Source organism: Salvia splendens, chromosome 10, assembly GCF_004379255.2.
Source record: "Salvia splendens isolate huo1 chromosome 10, SspV2, whole genome shotgun sequence".
In the NCBI taxonomy this organism is placed as follows: domain Eukaryota; kingdom Viridiplantae; phylum Streptophyta; class Magnoliopsida; order Lamiales; family Lamiaceae; genus Salvia; species Salvia splendens.
In genome coordinates, this window is record NC_056041.1 from 1119858 (window position 1) to 1135908 (window position 16051).

The 16051-nt window shown below is 36.9% G+C and overlaps 2 protein-coding genes across 3 annotated transcripts; both read left to right on the forward strand.

Annotated features, from left to right (window-relative positions):
• Positions 1 to 1017: 1017 nt before the first annotated feature.
• On the forward strand, positions 1018 to 5040 carry LOC121752370 (V-type proton ATPase subunit H-like). 2 transcript variants are annotated; one of them, XM_042147400.1, is made up of 11 exons: positions 1018 to 1155; positions 1322 to 1447; positions 1926 to 2028; positions 2110 to 2182; positions 2445 to 2510; positions 2592 to 2712; positions 3475 to 3636; positions 3769 to 3894; positions 4070 to 4195; positions 4269 to 4448; positions 4583 to 5040. In XM_042147400.1, exons 1-11 carry the CDS (start codon positions 1120 to 1122, stop codon positions 4829 to 4831), a joined length of 1368 nt encoding a protein of 455 aa, XP_042003334.1. In that variant the 5' UTR covers positions 1018 to 1119; the 3' UTR covers positions 4832 to 5040. The 2 variants fall into 2 exon arrangements, with proteins under 2 accessions (XP_042003334.1, XP_042003335.1); XM_042147401.1 differs by having other exon boundaries at positions 2598 to 2712.
• Positions 5041 to 6746: 1706 nt separating this feature from the next.
• LOC121751232 (sister chromatid cohesion 1 protein 4-like) lies at positions 6747 to 15279 on the forward strand. The gene is made up of 17 exons (XM_042145942.1): positions 6747 to 7142; positions 7273 to 7510; positions 7987 to 8248; positions 8597 to 8694; positions 8791 to 8834; positions 9278 to 9324; positions 9393 to 9480; positions 9687 to 9996; positions 10078 to 10599; positions 10875 to 11273; positions 11358 to 11502; positions 11600 to 11736; positions 12205 to 13121; positions 13385 to 13418; positions 13816 to 13924; positions 14345 to 14474; positions 14887 to 15279. The coding sequence occupies exons 2-17, from the start codon at positions 7387 to 7389 to the stop codon at positions 14983 to 14985; spliced, it is 3465 nt and encodes a 1154-aa protein (XP_042001876.1). The 5' UTR covers positions 6747 to 7142; positions 7273 to 7386; the 3' UTR covers positions 14986 to 15279.
• The last annotated feature ends 772 nt before the right edge of the window (positions 15280 to 16051 follow it).

Here is a 16051-nt window from a genome sequence, read left to right on the forward strand (position 1 = left end):
GTAATGTGAATGAAACGACGTCGTTTTGAGTCCAATAAACTCCTTTCTCTAAATATAACACTACTGCTATCTAAATTACTACTACTCCCTCCGTCCCACATAATTTGACCCAGTTTTCCATTTTGGGCCGTCCCACATAATTTGATTCATTTCACTTTTACCATTTTTGGTAGTGGACCTCACATTCCACTAACTCATTCCTACTCACATTTAATTATAAAACTAATATATACAAGTGGGACCCACATTCCACTAACTTTTTCAACTCACTTTTCATTACATTTCTTAAAATCCGTGCCCGATTAAAGTGTCTCAAATTATATGGGACGGAGGGAGTACTATTTCAAAATTTGCAGAAGAATACAGGTTTGTGCTTGGCCTGCAGTATAAAAACAATGGCCGGCACACAATTGTTTTATATTCACTCTATTTTATTCTATTTTATTTATAGTTTGTAAACTTTGAATAGTGACTTGTTTTCCCCCGTCTTCTCTACTTGTTTGATTGTTGTCTCTTCCTCTTTTGGTCAAAATATAATCAAGAAAATTTGATAATGGGCTATAATAAATGAAAACAAAAGTGATGGAGTTGTAAATGAATCACCTTGTACTTAATTAATTTATTTAAGACCACCTACTGTCGATTTGTGTGACTAAATAAGTTATATAAGTATATAAATGAACGATACATGTGACAATTTATATGGTCCAAGATTTAAAAAAATTTAGAATATACAATTTCACACATAAACCGTCAATCTTAAATCATTGATACTGTATTTTTTATGTAATGAATAATTTGATGTAAAACTTGATCCAGTTACAAGCCCAAGTTGATTAATTCATAAATGGGTGAGTGCCACAGCTAAATTGGGGCTAAAACCTATTATTCATTTACATAACCCAGTAATGCTTTTATTTGGACTTCGACCCGCAATAATTTCCAGAATTTTAAAATATTTACGAATCATATAAATGAAACAATTTAATACTTCATTAATCCAAAAATCACATAACTACCATTTTGTGTTTGATTGGTTTCTGCTGCACACCCTCTCTCTCTCTACACCGGCAAACTTTCTCTCTCTAGATTCCGATCTATTTCACACAAACTCCGAGAATGCCATCGGACCGCGGGGAGCTCTCCTCCGACGAGGTATTCCGCCACCTGTTCATACACTCCGCATGTATGCATATGCTCAATTTAATATGTTAAGGGCTCCAAATTGGCTGATTGATTTCCAAAATGGTGGGAAATGCAACATTTAATAGGAGGCGTGCGTAATTTGTTGTGTTGGTGATGCTATTGATTTTGTGTGAAGGTATTACGGAGGGATATTCCGTGGGAGACGTACATGACGACTAAGCTGATCACGGGGACCGGTCTTCAGCTGCTGCGGCGGTATGATAAGAAGCCGGAGGCGTACAAGGCTCAATTGCTTGATGATGTAATGGTCTTAGGGCTAATTGTGTAGATATTTTTTTCAGAAGTTGTGTGGTAGAATGATTTGCAAGTTGTTCTGTGATTTATTTGTTCGTTAGCATGCGTTTGGAATGAATTGTTTGCTAATAAGTCGTCGGTTGAGGAATTCAAACACACGAACATATTTCATGGGGGAAGGGGGTTGTTGAGCCGAGGCATGATGGGTTTTTTTCTAATGAATATAACAAAGGAAAAATTAAGCTATTCCACAGTTGCCTTTGTTGTTATGAATCTTGAGTAAACTTTTAGGAGTTTGTTCTATGTTCTGGCATGTGGTTTCCATGATTGGCTCTCTGTATTAGCTCTGGTAGTTATGCTTATGACTTATTGAAAGTTCAAATGAACACTCAAGAGGGATGGAGGATCAGTTAATATGTCTGTAAATCTCTGCAATACATAATCGTCTGTGAACAGCACTTTGACGTTTGGAAAAATTGTTGCAGGATGGTCAGTCTTATGTTCGGGTCTTTGTGAGCATTTTACGTGACATATTCAAGGAAGAAACCGTGGAATATGTGTTAGCTCTTATTGATGAAATGCTTTCAGGTGAGGGACAAACTATACATGATTATCAATTGAATTTTGCAATATCAACTGGCTGAGTTTTTCTTTCCTATTCCATGGCAGCAAACTCCAAAAGAGCTAGACTGTTTCACGATGAGTTGCTCTCCAATGTCGATATTTATGAGCCTTTCCTGAGGCAAGGATTCTGATCCTGCTACTTTTGCATAGATAGTCATGAGAATGTCAACTAAGATAGAACCAATAATATGTTGATTTAAGTTCTGCTATGTCTCCTTGTCTTTTATCGTTGCTCTAACAAAGGCTGTTATTTTTAATTCATATGACAAAGTGTTTTCACTTGCATGCAAATGAGTTGGATTGTTGACACCGAATGAAACAACATTTAAAGAGGTTCTTTGTGTCATTGTAATGGATGACAAGTTCTCATTCTTTTGCAGATTACTCTGGAAAGGTAACTGGTTTATACAAGAGAAGAGTTGTAAGATACTTTCTATGATAGTAAGGTATGAATTGACAAACATACCTAACTTCGAATGCAAACTATATTGGCCATTCTCATGCTTAACATTTTAGTATTTTATTAGTTCCAGTGAAAGGCCAACAGCGCATGAGACTGCCACCTCTAATGGGGCTTCAAATTCAAAGAAGGAAATTACTACTACAGATGAAGTTTTTAAGGGGCTGATTGAGTGGCTTTCAACTCAGGTATATGCTCGCAAATCTTTGTTTATTAGTCTTAGTATGCCAATGACAAAGGTACTAACATATTTGATGAGACTTCTTATATTATCATTTCTTTTCCATCGTGTCAATGGAAGCTTTAGCAATGGGAAATAATTTGAACTTGGAGTGGATACTTCATATCTGCTTTTGGACGTTTTGCGTGATAATAAGTGATATATACACACAGTCGTCCTAAAACCAATCTGTTTTATATTAAGGTGAGGTAGTTACACTTCAGATGTGAACATGCAACTGTATACATTTTCAGATGTGAACATGCAACTGTATACATTTTTTAATGACTTGTGTGACTTTTCAAAAGTGATATGCTTGATTACACTACGTGGTCCGATATGAAAGGTAACTTCTGGTATTTAGTAATGCTGCATCATCTTTCGGTGATATAATCTGCTAGTGGAGTAAGTAGCCTTCCATTTTTATAAGATGAATTGACATTGTAAAAGGCAACTTCGCAATGATCTAGGCTACTACTGGGGTATCTATTTTTGAATATTTTAAAGGATAACCTAAAAAAGGTTTGGTGTCAGGTAGACCCATTTCAGTTTAAAGTTTCATGTAGCATAAGAATTTTAGTAAGTTATAGTATTGGGTGTAAATGAGCTATATGTTAATTTAGTTGAATCGAGTACGATGAAAATAAACTGGTGAATATATGAATGAGATATTTCCCGATATAAGGTTTCTCTCAGGCTCTCAGCAATCCTTGTCTTTCTGCATTTACAGCTGAAGAAGCCATCCCATCCTACCCGTAGCGTTCCCACAGCTATTAGTTCACTTTCAGCTCTACTGAAAGAATCTTCTGCACGATCTTTATTTGTTCAAGAAGATGGAGTGAAGTTGCTCATTCCTCTGATTACTCCAGTTTCCAACCAGCAATCCATACAAGTAAAACGATATACTCCAAACCTTGCCTTTTCAGAGTCCTGAATTGCTTGTTAGGCTTTAGATTTTAACGTACATTAAGTAGAGTTTCCAACTTTTGTGATGCATCATTTCTCATAATTGGATTTGAAACAGCTTCTCTACGAAACATGCTTTTGTGTCTGGGTCCTATCTTACTATGAACCTGCAATCGAGTACCTGGCTACTTCTAGGTCCTTGCCACGGTTGATTGAAGTTGTCAAAGGGTCCACAAAAGAAAAGGTGAATTCAGTTGTCTTTTTCCCCCCACAGAAAATTTGTGACTAGCATATGAACTCTTCTATGTCATTACATCAACCATCGGCCTCCATGTTGACAATTGATTTGAATATTTTACCTCTCCCTTATATATTTTTCTGTCTTTCCCTCTGGGCATAACTCTATCGACTTATGGTAGGTTGTCAGGGTAGTTGTCTTGACCCTCATAAATTTGTTGAACAAAGGGACTTTTGGTGCTCAAATGATAGACCTCGAATTACCACAGGTTGTTCTGAATTTGAAAGGCCAAGCATGGAGTGATGAGGTGAGTGATACTGGTTCTCTGTTAAGGATATTTGATTTTCCTTCTCACTTTCTGCTTCTCACTTTTTCTGCAGGATCTAATCGAAGCTCTGAACCAACTGGAACAAGGTTTGAAAGATAACATTAAGAAGCTAAGCTCGTTTGAGAAGTATAAGCAGGAAGTCCTCCTCGGACATCTTGATTGGTCTCCCATGCATAAAGATCCTATTTTCTGGAGGGAGAACATCACTAGCTTCGAAGAACATGATTTCCAGGTTCGAACTCTCTGTCACTTGACGCTTCCTGGACTTCTTGTCCTCTGTTGTTCACCTTTTGCAATGGCCTGCATTAATTTGAGCATAATGATCTCTTATGACGGAAAACTGATATACTTCATACACCCCAATAGGTGCTAAGGGTCCTGATAACAATTTTGGACACATCCAACGATCCTAGGACACTTGCTGTCACCTGCTATGATCTGTCACAGTTCATTCAGTGCCATCCGGCTGGGAGAGTCATTGTCAATGACCTCAAGGCGAAAGGGCGCGTGATGAAACTTATGAACCATGGAAACACAGAAGTCACCAAAAATGCCCTGCTCTGCATCCAGAGGCTATTCCTCGGTGCCAAATATGCAAGCTTCCTGCAGGTTTAGACTTATTTGTTCGTTGAATTCTTTCGAATCTCTCAAGTATGTTTCCACTGCGGATTTGAAAATTTCGTGATATTTTAATCTGTTACTGTTTATATATTTCTTGTTCACGACACAATAAGATGTAGCTTCGCATTTGTATTTCAAATATGTATCAATAATGATCTTCATATAATGTTTAATGCTGTAAGTACTTGGATGGTCGGTTGAAATCTCTCCCTCTCTCTCTCTCTCTCTCTCTCTCTCTCACACACACACACACACACACATCATCACCATCATCATCTTTGCTGTGCTAATGAAGATAGAGTTGTGAGCTCCAAACTACTATAGTACCACTAGTATTTTATTTGTATCGAGTGCAAAATCTGAGTTTAATGTATTTTTATAAATTACACATATGAGATTCCTTGTGGCTATTTTCTTTGTTGAGATGGGAGTATATTGAGTTATGTACTGTATATGCTAACTCGATTTGACAAATTAAAATTTTGGATACTTTTTTAAACGTACGGAATAAACAAGTTAAATAAATTAGCTCATTTAAAATGCTTCAAGATTTTAACTCGGTCATGCTACGACATGTGTACAGTAAAAGAAACTTTGTTGCTGATTACTTATCACATTACACTTATTTGGTGCACATCGGTATTCATGTGTTGGAGAATCCACCTACATATCTTAATATTTGGCTTCTATCTGATAAGTCAGTGTTTTTCTCAGGCGTTGCCCGCTTGTTCTACCAAAAAAAAAGTAATATAATAAGTTCAAAAAAAGTAATATAGTAAGTAGATAAATGACGTCACTATATAAGTCTCGCGCGCTTTTCTTCCTTGCTTGTTCTACCAAAAAACAATAAAAAATAATATAATAAGTTCAAAAAAAGTAATATAATAAGTAGATAAATGACGTCACTACATAAGTCTCGCGTGCTTTTTTTCCTATCACTATCAGTTTTAGAATGAAATTTCATGAACTTTTAACATGGTATCAGAATGGGTCACTGATATCAATTAAATTTAACCGACCTATCAACGATCATCTCGACGAAGGACTTATCAACTCAATCATAAAAAAAATCCAGCGAACCATAATAGATATTAATAGCTTAAAAGGGACATGACTGCTTAACATAACTTATTTAAAATTAATATATCGAAGAAACAACTGATGTAATTATATAAATCTCATACGCTATTTGTTCTTTCGCTATTAGTTTTTTAATGAAATCTCATTAACTTTTAATATGATATCAAAATGGATCAATGACTATGAAATAAATTTAACCAACCCATTAGTATATTTGGATATTAGAACTAGCCAATTCGATGAAGGACGTCGATCAGCTCAATCAGAAAAAAATCCAACCAACTATAACGCATATTAATAGCTTAAAAAGGAAAGGACATGAGTGTTGCTATATTAATTTATCGAAAGGATTTAGACTAATGTATAGGGTCATTAAGTAAAATTATCTATGTAGGCACGGGTTATCAAAATATTGGCTTTCATATATTTATACTACTACTAATTAAACCTCCTCTAAAAAAACTCTCTTTAACTACAAAAAAATTGAAACAATTATCATATAAGACATTCATAGAATATTTCATTGAAATAGTAAACAGATTTTAACTACATTTGACCATGACTTGATAAATACTTCAACCACAGCATAAGATTTTTCATACTACTCCTATAAAGCAATAAATTTTGGAGATTAATTGTTGAATTAAGTAAACTGTTTAAACAATGATTTGACCACGTAATAATCCGCTGCAGCCAACGCTTAACCCATCCAATCTACACCGTTGATTCTTCAGTCTCGCTGGTTGGAAAGATCTGGACCGTCCATGCTGTAGATTCTACTCCGTAGAACAGCACGAATTATTTTATTTTACGGCTCCAAAACCAAAAGGCGCTGCGCTTTTGTACTTTGAACTCTCGAAATAATTTCGTCACACAAAAAATCCCGGGCAAAAATTTCACTCAGATTGCACAAAATTCGTGATTCGCGCTCTGATTTCACTCTACCTGAGCATACGGATCACTTGTATGCATGCGTCTATCCACAAGCAGCTGTCTTCGCGCTCTCTGTCGATCGCTTTCGATCTTAGCTGGGAGTGAAGACTCTCCGAGGTTGAATTGGGGTTAATTGAGTTAGTTGAGCTGACAATTTCGGTAAATTATTGATCTTGGGGCAATTTAATTAGGTTGGTGTGGTATTTAGCTGTCGATGCGTATTCTAGGGTTTGGTTGTTCGAAGTCTGCTTTGGGAAAAGGAATTGAATGTAGGTTGTGCTTGATTTTACATGGAAGTCCTGACTGAATTGGAAAGTTTGGTTCTTTAATTTAGCTTCTTTATTAAGTTTTGTTTCCCCCCCCCCCAATTCTTTTGGGGTGTGGTGTAAATTTAGCGTTATGAAAACTGTGAATGTACACAGATTGAAGAGTTAGAAGAAAAACAACGTCTTGAAGTAGCTGTGCTGTTGTTTTTTTTGTGAGAGTACAATAATTGTTGACTGGAACTGGAAGTGGTAGCCTGGTAGGACAGGAAAATGTTTTACTCACAGTTCATATTGGCGAAAAAGGGGCCGCTGGGAACGATTTGGATAGCTGCGCACTTGGAACGTAAGCTTCGTAAGAATCAGGTTGCTGATACTGATATTGGAGTTTCTGTAGGTGAGTTTTTAATGTATCGCCATTAATGTGACTTTTATCTTGTTTTTGTCCTTTACGACGCCCAGTCGCCCATAGACTGGATGCCGGGTAAGGTATTTAGGTATCGAGTGTATAGCCTTTTATTGTTTGAGGTGCCTTTTTTTGATTTCTTTATTCCTTTTTCACATGTTGTATTAGCAATCTTGAATCCAATCTGCATCTTTTTGGAAGGCATAAACATATTTATAGATTCTATGCAATAATTAAAGCCCTACTTGTTGGCATCCAATCGAACTCATCTATAATTAATTCACTTACCTTTCTGCATTTTTCAACCGCTAATTACAAATGGAAATTCACGGACCCACAGATGAAAACTTTTGCTTTGGGACACATACTTATTTTAGCCGCTATTCATTGTTTTTAGTGGATATTCATTGTTTCCCATGCTACCTATTTAAGTCTCCTAATAAATGCATATTGCTTATATAATACAGATTCAATTCTTTCCCCCGATGTGCCAATTGCACTTCGTTTGTCCAGCCATCTCCTGCTTGGTGTGGTGAGGATCTACAATAAAAAGGTGAACTACCTTTTTGACGATTGCAGTGAGGCTTTGCTCAAAGTTAAGCAAGCTTTTCGATCTACTGCTGTCGATCTACCTCCAGAAGAATCAAAAGCACCATATCACTCCATTACATTGCCAGAGAAATTTGATCTTGATGACTTTGAGCTGCCAGATAGCGATATTTTCCAAGGGTTTGTTCAACATATTAATTTCTTCGCCTTGCAAGTTAGTTTACAAATGGTCTTGATGATATCTTTAAAGCTACACTGCCAGATGATTTATGGATTTTCCAACTAATTAAGATTGGGATCTACTAGTAAACTTCTAAGTTGTCTACAAACACAAATTTTGGGTTAAATTAATAAACTGACGGTTGAATACTGAAAAGAGATTGCTCTCTCTTAAAGACATAGAAATTGTAAGATTGGAGATAACAGAATCCATTGGCTGATATCTCTTGCAGCTTTGCCAATATTTCCCTAGATTTGTTATCGCAATTTTCATAATCCCTTCTAACATGCCAACTGTAATATTTTCAGTAACTATGTCGATCATCACATTAGTTCAAGAGAGCAAATCACTCTTCAAGATACAATGGAGGGTGTCAGTTACTCCACATCAAAGTTTGGGCTGGACGGTTAGTAATAAGACCTATTGATGAAATCTTGGGTTAGCATTTAATGTAATGATTCTACATATTCCCTTTTAAATGTTTTTCTTCTGTTTTTCTCAGAGAGATTTGGTGATGGTGATATGTCTGGATTGGACCTGGAAGAGGTGCACTTCTGATGTGCTTATTATGTTCTGGTCTTATTCATTTTGTTTGATAGGTTATCAATAGATCTTAAAACTAATCCTGATTATGGAACACTAAGAATAGTAAGATATTAGTTAGCTTTTGGTTGACTGGCAAATAGTCAAAGAATCATTAGGATAAGTGCATATGATACCAGTAGATGCTCCAGTTAGTTTTATCAACTCAGATTAAGAAGGGGAGGGGAAGGCTCAAAGTACTCATAAAGGAACTATTTAAGTAGAACTTTTTGTTCTTGATTATGAATTAGGACAATGTTTCAATTTTCAAACTTTCGAATGATTACAACTGCGTGGTCATATAGCTGATCTGACGTAGTGGGATAGGATTAGGTAGTTCTGTAATATTGTTAAATATTAGTAGTATATTAGCTATTTTGTTGTTTCTCATCGACAATTGCATACAGGAATTGTTAATGGAGAAACTTGGTACTGCAGAACCTGCCGATGAGGGGTAAGCTTCACATCAACTTTCTGACAAAGAGTACAGATTTCTCAGAGCCATACTCTTTCTGATTTCAGGGCGGATCCACGGACATCTTTTGGATCAACATCGACTCTTAAGCAAGACCAACATCCTGAAGATATGGGTACTAATTTGGAAGCCATGGTAGGTGCTTTGGCGCTATAAGAATTTCTGGTGGATGGTCGAGGGGACAATTCATCTTTCTTTCCATTCTTTTAAAAATAAGTCATCAAAGAAATCATTGTTGCTTTTCAATTGGTTTAGACTTTAGATGATGCGACCACAGAAGGGAGTGTTAGTCCATGGTATCTGAAGAATGTACTTAGTGAACTTGTTCTTCTTTTTTGCAGGTTGATGGTGGTGGTGCATGTGCTGATGTATTGGACTATGCACATGCTCCTTGTACTCCTAGACTGGAGGATGAGCCAATATTTTCTAAAGTTCAAGAAGCTTCTGCATGTGATGATCATCTTGAATCGGAATATCATATAACTGGGTCCACTACGAGGGAGAACATGGATACAGCTCCTTATGAGGATAAACAAGAGGTGGAATGGTGTTCGCAGAATGATATGATTATGGATGCAGTACCTCAGGGGCCACATGCGGAGAACGGATACCTGTCAGGTGGATTGGAAGCCAAAGAAACAGGGCGACAAGGTGAATTTCATTGAAGACAATGTTGAATTTGGTGCTTTGGTGGATGCTATAATAGTAAAGCTCATTTTGCTCATTTTTTAGGTCAAACAGAATCCATAAAACTGGCTTCGGAATGCACTAGTGAGATCATTAAAGAATCCGATATTCCAGGGCAAACTGAAGCCATCAACAACAATTATAAGAATGGTTTGGTATCAATTGATGAAGCTCACCGCAACGACCTGTGTCCCAATGAAGTTGGTCCAGGAGTTTCTGAAGGTGCATCAGCAAAAAATGTACAACCTCTTGATATTGAAGCTCCTTCCGATGAACAGCAAAAATCATGTCGTGATGAAGCAGGGTTATCTTCAGAAGACCAAAATGGACTTATTTTAGGGCAACCAGAAACTCAAATTTGTCAGGGCACTATTGAATCCAGAACATTAAACCTTGATGCTCATGACCAAGTCTCAGCTACTGAACCTAATGTTTTGAGGCCCTGTAGCTCTATCCAGGACCAAGATGGTGCATTAAAACCTGCAGTTAGCCCTACATATGATGGTGATGTCAATTCTGTCATCAACGTTGAAGCAACTGATGGAGGAGAAGAGACAGCAAAGCTAGGTTTGTCTACTGCATGCAAAACTGTTAAATCTCTTATTATAGAACACATGCATATCTATAGCAAGGAAATTGCATTATATGCCAAAACTCATAGCTATATGTTGTCAATTTTCTCTGCTCTTGGCAAATTACTTAAGCATGAAACAAAGAAAATTCTTAGAAAAAACATAGTTTCTATAGAAAGTATGGCTTCTTATGCATTCTCAGCCTTATTTGTCATAATTGACAATTTGATTGTGAAGGCCTTCAATTAATTGTTGCATTTGATTTGTCAGGTCAAGTGCATTCTTTAAATATCAATTCAGAAGAAAATACGAAGGAAAACAAAGTAAAACATGATCCATCCGGTGAAGATATTCTAGTGGCTGCTGTTGAAGCTGATGGTCTGGCAAATGCTACCACTGAGCTGCCTGCTCCTGAAAAACTTCTTTCTGTACCAGAAGGACATATGGAGTTGCATAGTGGCATGATGATGGAAGTTATCCCCAGGGACATTGAGGGTCTTTATGAAGATGACGCTGGGAGCAAAACTGCTGCAGGCAGAAAGCGTACTTTTACTGAAAGTACACTAACGGAACAGAGTCTTAATTCAGTTGAATCTTCAAGACAAGTCCGTTTTAAACGAACGACAAGATCAGTTCCAGATGATGACGATTTACTTTCTTCTATTTTAGGTATATTGAACTTCATGTCCTTATTGAGGCAGTCGGTACATTTCCCCTAATAGATTGTGATCTTATGAGAAAATATCATCGCAGTTGGAAGGAATACGTCAATGTTGAGAGTAAAGCCAACACCTCCTCCTTCTGAAGTGACATCTATGAAGCGCCATCGAGCTGCGCCTCGGTCTGGTGGTCCCAAAAGAAAAGTTCTTATGGATGAAACAATGGTTTTGCACGGCGAGTATGTTCTCTATTTTTTTGTTAATGTTTACTGGTTGTTTGCACTATTTTTTTTTTTACCTGAATTCACCTACTTGATCGCTGCTCTATCTTGCTAGTGCCATACGGCAACAGCTGACCAACACAGAAGACATTCGTCGTGTTAGAAAGAAAGCTCCATGCACACTCTCTGAAATATCAATGATACAGAAACAGCACATGGTCGATGAAACTTTTCTTGAGCCTGTATTTGCTGGTGAGTTTGTAATGTGCTAACGTTGACATTTTACCTTCTTTACTATACCTTTTTGTTGAAGCTCAATGTTGAGTTCTTCAGTTACTAAGGCTCTTTATCATTTGAAAATCTGTAATTAGCACGCTCTGTGAATTTTTACTTTTATCCCTTATATTTTTGTTGTGGGTACTGCGTAGAGGTTTGGCCATTTGAGTTTAAATGTATCTAAGACCTCTAAGCACAAACCGTGCCTTAAAAGTCTTCTCTGAGTATCTGCACCAATTTGAGGCCTCGCTGCTTGGCATCTATTTGAATGTAACATTATTGGTATCTAGTTTGTGTTAAATCGAGTGAATTCTTTTGCTTATTTGTTCCTTAGCCTTCTACTGTTTCATCTGGTTATTTGCTATTGATTGATGATATTGCTGAAATGAAGGATGTTGAAGAAAGCGCCATGTGATTACTTTATTGTGTTGTTTGGTTTTGTAGGCATGTCAGTTGAATTGGCATCTTTGCACAATCGTGTATATGATTTGGGTCGGATCAAGGTCTGTCAGAATGAAGTACATAATGCATCTCCGCAAATTGTGAGTGAACTGAGGCAGCCTTCCCAAAATGATGAAAATATTAATCTCTCTGAAACTATGGTTGAACCAGACATAAATTCCCACCGCAAAAAGTCTGGTGCTTGTCTTGAAACTGTGGTTATGGATGACAATGAGGGGCCTGGTATGACCAATACAATAGAAATTGGTGGGCAGGATAAAAACGGCGAGTTTTTGACAGTGAGAGATAATGAAACAGCTGAGCCATGTGATAATCATCTTCTGAGTGAAAATAAGATAGAAGAAGTTGATTACACGAGTGCAGCAGTCAATGAAGAGTGGACCAAGCCTACAACTGTGGGTGCTGCTCTAATAGATTCTGGTGCAACTAGTGATATCCTTCATGCTTCAGATGGTATCGTTCAGGCAGCTTCTATAAATGAATCTGAAGGTACAAATGCATATGCGGACAAAGATGAAGCTGTCGTTCTTGATCAGAGGGAAGCTGTGCCCTCAGATGAATTGGACTTTGCAGAAATTAATCATGAACAAGCAATGGGGAATGAAGGGAAAGATAAAGATGGCTATGGGGGTGAGTGTGAAACTAACCTTGGAGTGAAGGATTATGGTCTGCCAGAGATGACGCAAGATGCTGCTGCTTGCTATGGAGGGCCAGAATACCACGTTCAGGATGAAATTTACAGTACTACATCTAAAGACCAGCTAGACTTGGAATTTCCATATACAGGATTCGAAAGCATGCTGCAAGGTGGCTCAATGGATCAATGCAAAGACCCTGAAGCTTATCAACTTCATATGATGGATGGAGAAATTTCTGGTTTTGACCTGCACGATCGAGATGTAAGTTCCCTTTATCTACTAAACATCTTAATCATGAGAATGTCCAAGACGAACATGTAATTGTTGAAGAAAGCTTACAATGTAGTTATTCTTTCTAAAATGCTTCAAATGATTCATATCAACGAATGATGTTGAGCTTCCATAGTTGAACCTATTTCTAGGTTTCATTTTGGGCTATCGTGTCTCTTAGCCCACTCTGGATTTCTTTTCTTTTTGTTTTTGAACTTTGATTAGATTCTGACAATCTTGTCTATATGATGCAGGAACTCAATTATTTGGCTGAAGGAAATGATACAGGTTTGCTTGAACTTCTTAATCAACCTGTTTATACCCCATGTGGGAACTGGAAAATAAGATGTATAGGTCTCTGTGTGTTATTTATCGATTGATGTAGAAAATACCAACAATGAACAATTGCTTGAGGATTCATTTCTATTAAGAGATTAACATAAATTTTGAATATCTTTTGTTTGTTGAGCAAATATTTAGGAAATTGAGGTTAAATAGTAAATGCACTCTTGATTGGGCCCGGTCATTGGGACCCCTGATATTATTATTCTTTTCAGTAACTCTAGTGTCGTAATCCATGATGTTGCATTGCATCTCTTTAATCTGTTGGATATTAGCTCACAATTCTACTATCTCCTTTTTAAGCTTACATATGCTTGGCTTATATATCTTGTACTACCTTCAGACTTTCTAAATGTTGATGACGATGACTTGACTGAAATGGCTGATGACTATATGCCTGATGCTGAAGACACACGACATAATGAGAACATCGGGTGGTCTTCTCGTACAAGGTAATTAGAATTGGGGGTGAGCTGAATTTTAATTATGATTTTAATTTCATGCGAGTGAATTAGAATTAGTTTTGATTTTGATAACTATCCATGTTCGTGCAAAAATCCTAAACTGGTAATTGCTCATTTCGTGTCCCCCCTTCATTCAAGAAGATTTATCTTTTCCCAATAATTTTTTTTCTGTATTACATATCATCACTGGATTTATAGTAGAAAGTTAGAATTAGTGTTGGAACTATTGCTGTCTTGCAAAATCTAAACTGATAATTGCTCATTTGTATCCTTTTGATTCAACAAAGAATGATCTTTTCCCAATAATTGCTCATATGTATTATATGCTTTTCATCACTGGCTTTACGATAGAGTTTTTTTATTAATATTGGGACAAGGATTGGTTTCTAATTACATCTGTGTTTACAGAGCTGTTTCCAAGTATCTACAATCTGCATTTATTAAAGAGGCACAATGTGGAAGGGTTTCTCTTTCCTTGGACAGCCTCTTAATCGGAAAATCACGCAAGGAAGCGTCGAGGATGTTTTTCGAAACACTGGTAAGCTCCTTCACTTTGAGCTAATCTATTATGATCTCCATGTACTTGAAACCTTTATGTTATATAATTGCAACCCGTCTTCATTTCGCTTATTCTTAATTACGCCCGAACTTTGCCTAAATGGTGATTTTTCAGTCTGAATATAGCATGTACTTATATCCATTGTTCACTTAATAGCCAAATCTAAATTTTCGGGCAACTTAAGTTAACGTGTCTTTGAAAAACAGCCATCAAAATAAATGATATTTCCGCAAACAACCTGAAATGCTTTTAAAAATGCTGAAAAATCAATAAAAACTCTCTCAAGCTGCCAACTTATGTTATATGTGTACTAAATTTAAGTTTGGATTATAATTTACGAGCAATCTTCTCTATTTTACTCGAACTTTTGTTGATTTACAAATTGTTACAGGTCCTTAAAACAAGAGACTACGTCCACGTGGAAGAGCCAATCGCGTTTGGTGATATAACCATAAGGCCGCGAACCAGGCTGATGAAATCCGATTTCTAAACCTTCTACGCTGGAAAATTTCGGAAACATATTCAAGAACAAGATGAGAATTCTGGACTGCAGGATCTCAGGCTTAATTATTCTGTTCTCTCTCTGTTTTATTTGCGGCAGCTAGATTCATTCTTTTCATGTGATGCTTTCAGTCAGAGATGCTAACTGACTAATTAGGTTGCTGTTGCATGTAACTGTCTGTTCAACTCAGTAGATTGTTTTACCCAATCATACAATATCTTGTATTTATATGTGTATATTTATACATAAAATCTATCATGTAATATCAAGTTTTTGCGGCAATTAATGTTGCTCTTCGATCGTTCTGCCTCTGATCCTCGGATTTTTTTTACCGTTGTCCTGGCGTTGACTTTGTTCGAACAAAAAACTGGATAAAACCAAATTTTCTGAGTCCCTTGTTCTAGAGCGTAAACATGTTTTGAAATCATACTAATGGTCATTTTCTTGTTCTCAAGCATGACAGTGACCGACGGTTCCAGAACCGTCATTTATATAAATTTCATTTATTAGCTGCGACTATCACGGTGAATTTTTGAACTATTCAGCTCATTGAGTTTTCATTTTTCAATATTTGAAAAATAGCTAGTAGCACTTCGATATTTAGATCTGTATGAATCATATAAAAGCAGCACTACAGAGGAATACACCATGCTTTCGGTTAGGACAATCACCAAAATAGGTATTCTGTATTTTTGGCTTTCAAGTTTAAACTTTTATTTTTACATTTGAAATGTGGTGCCAATTCATTTATTGAACGCCAATGATTAGTGATTAATGCATTAGTTTGAATATGTTAAGAATCGAACTCAATCGATCAAGTAATCAGAAACAGAAATCTAAAGCACGACGAAGAATTACGTGGTTCGATCAATGTGATTGATGGGGTACGTACTAAACAAGCCCAATAGCAGTGACGGCCCATCAGCCCAAAGCCCAAGGAAGAGTATCAGTTCGGCATTACCAAAGAGTTCGGCCCCAGCCCACAGCTCGGTAAAAGCCGACCAATCAAGCTCCACTCTCAGATCGGCAAAAGCTACTCGGCAATAGTTCAGCA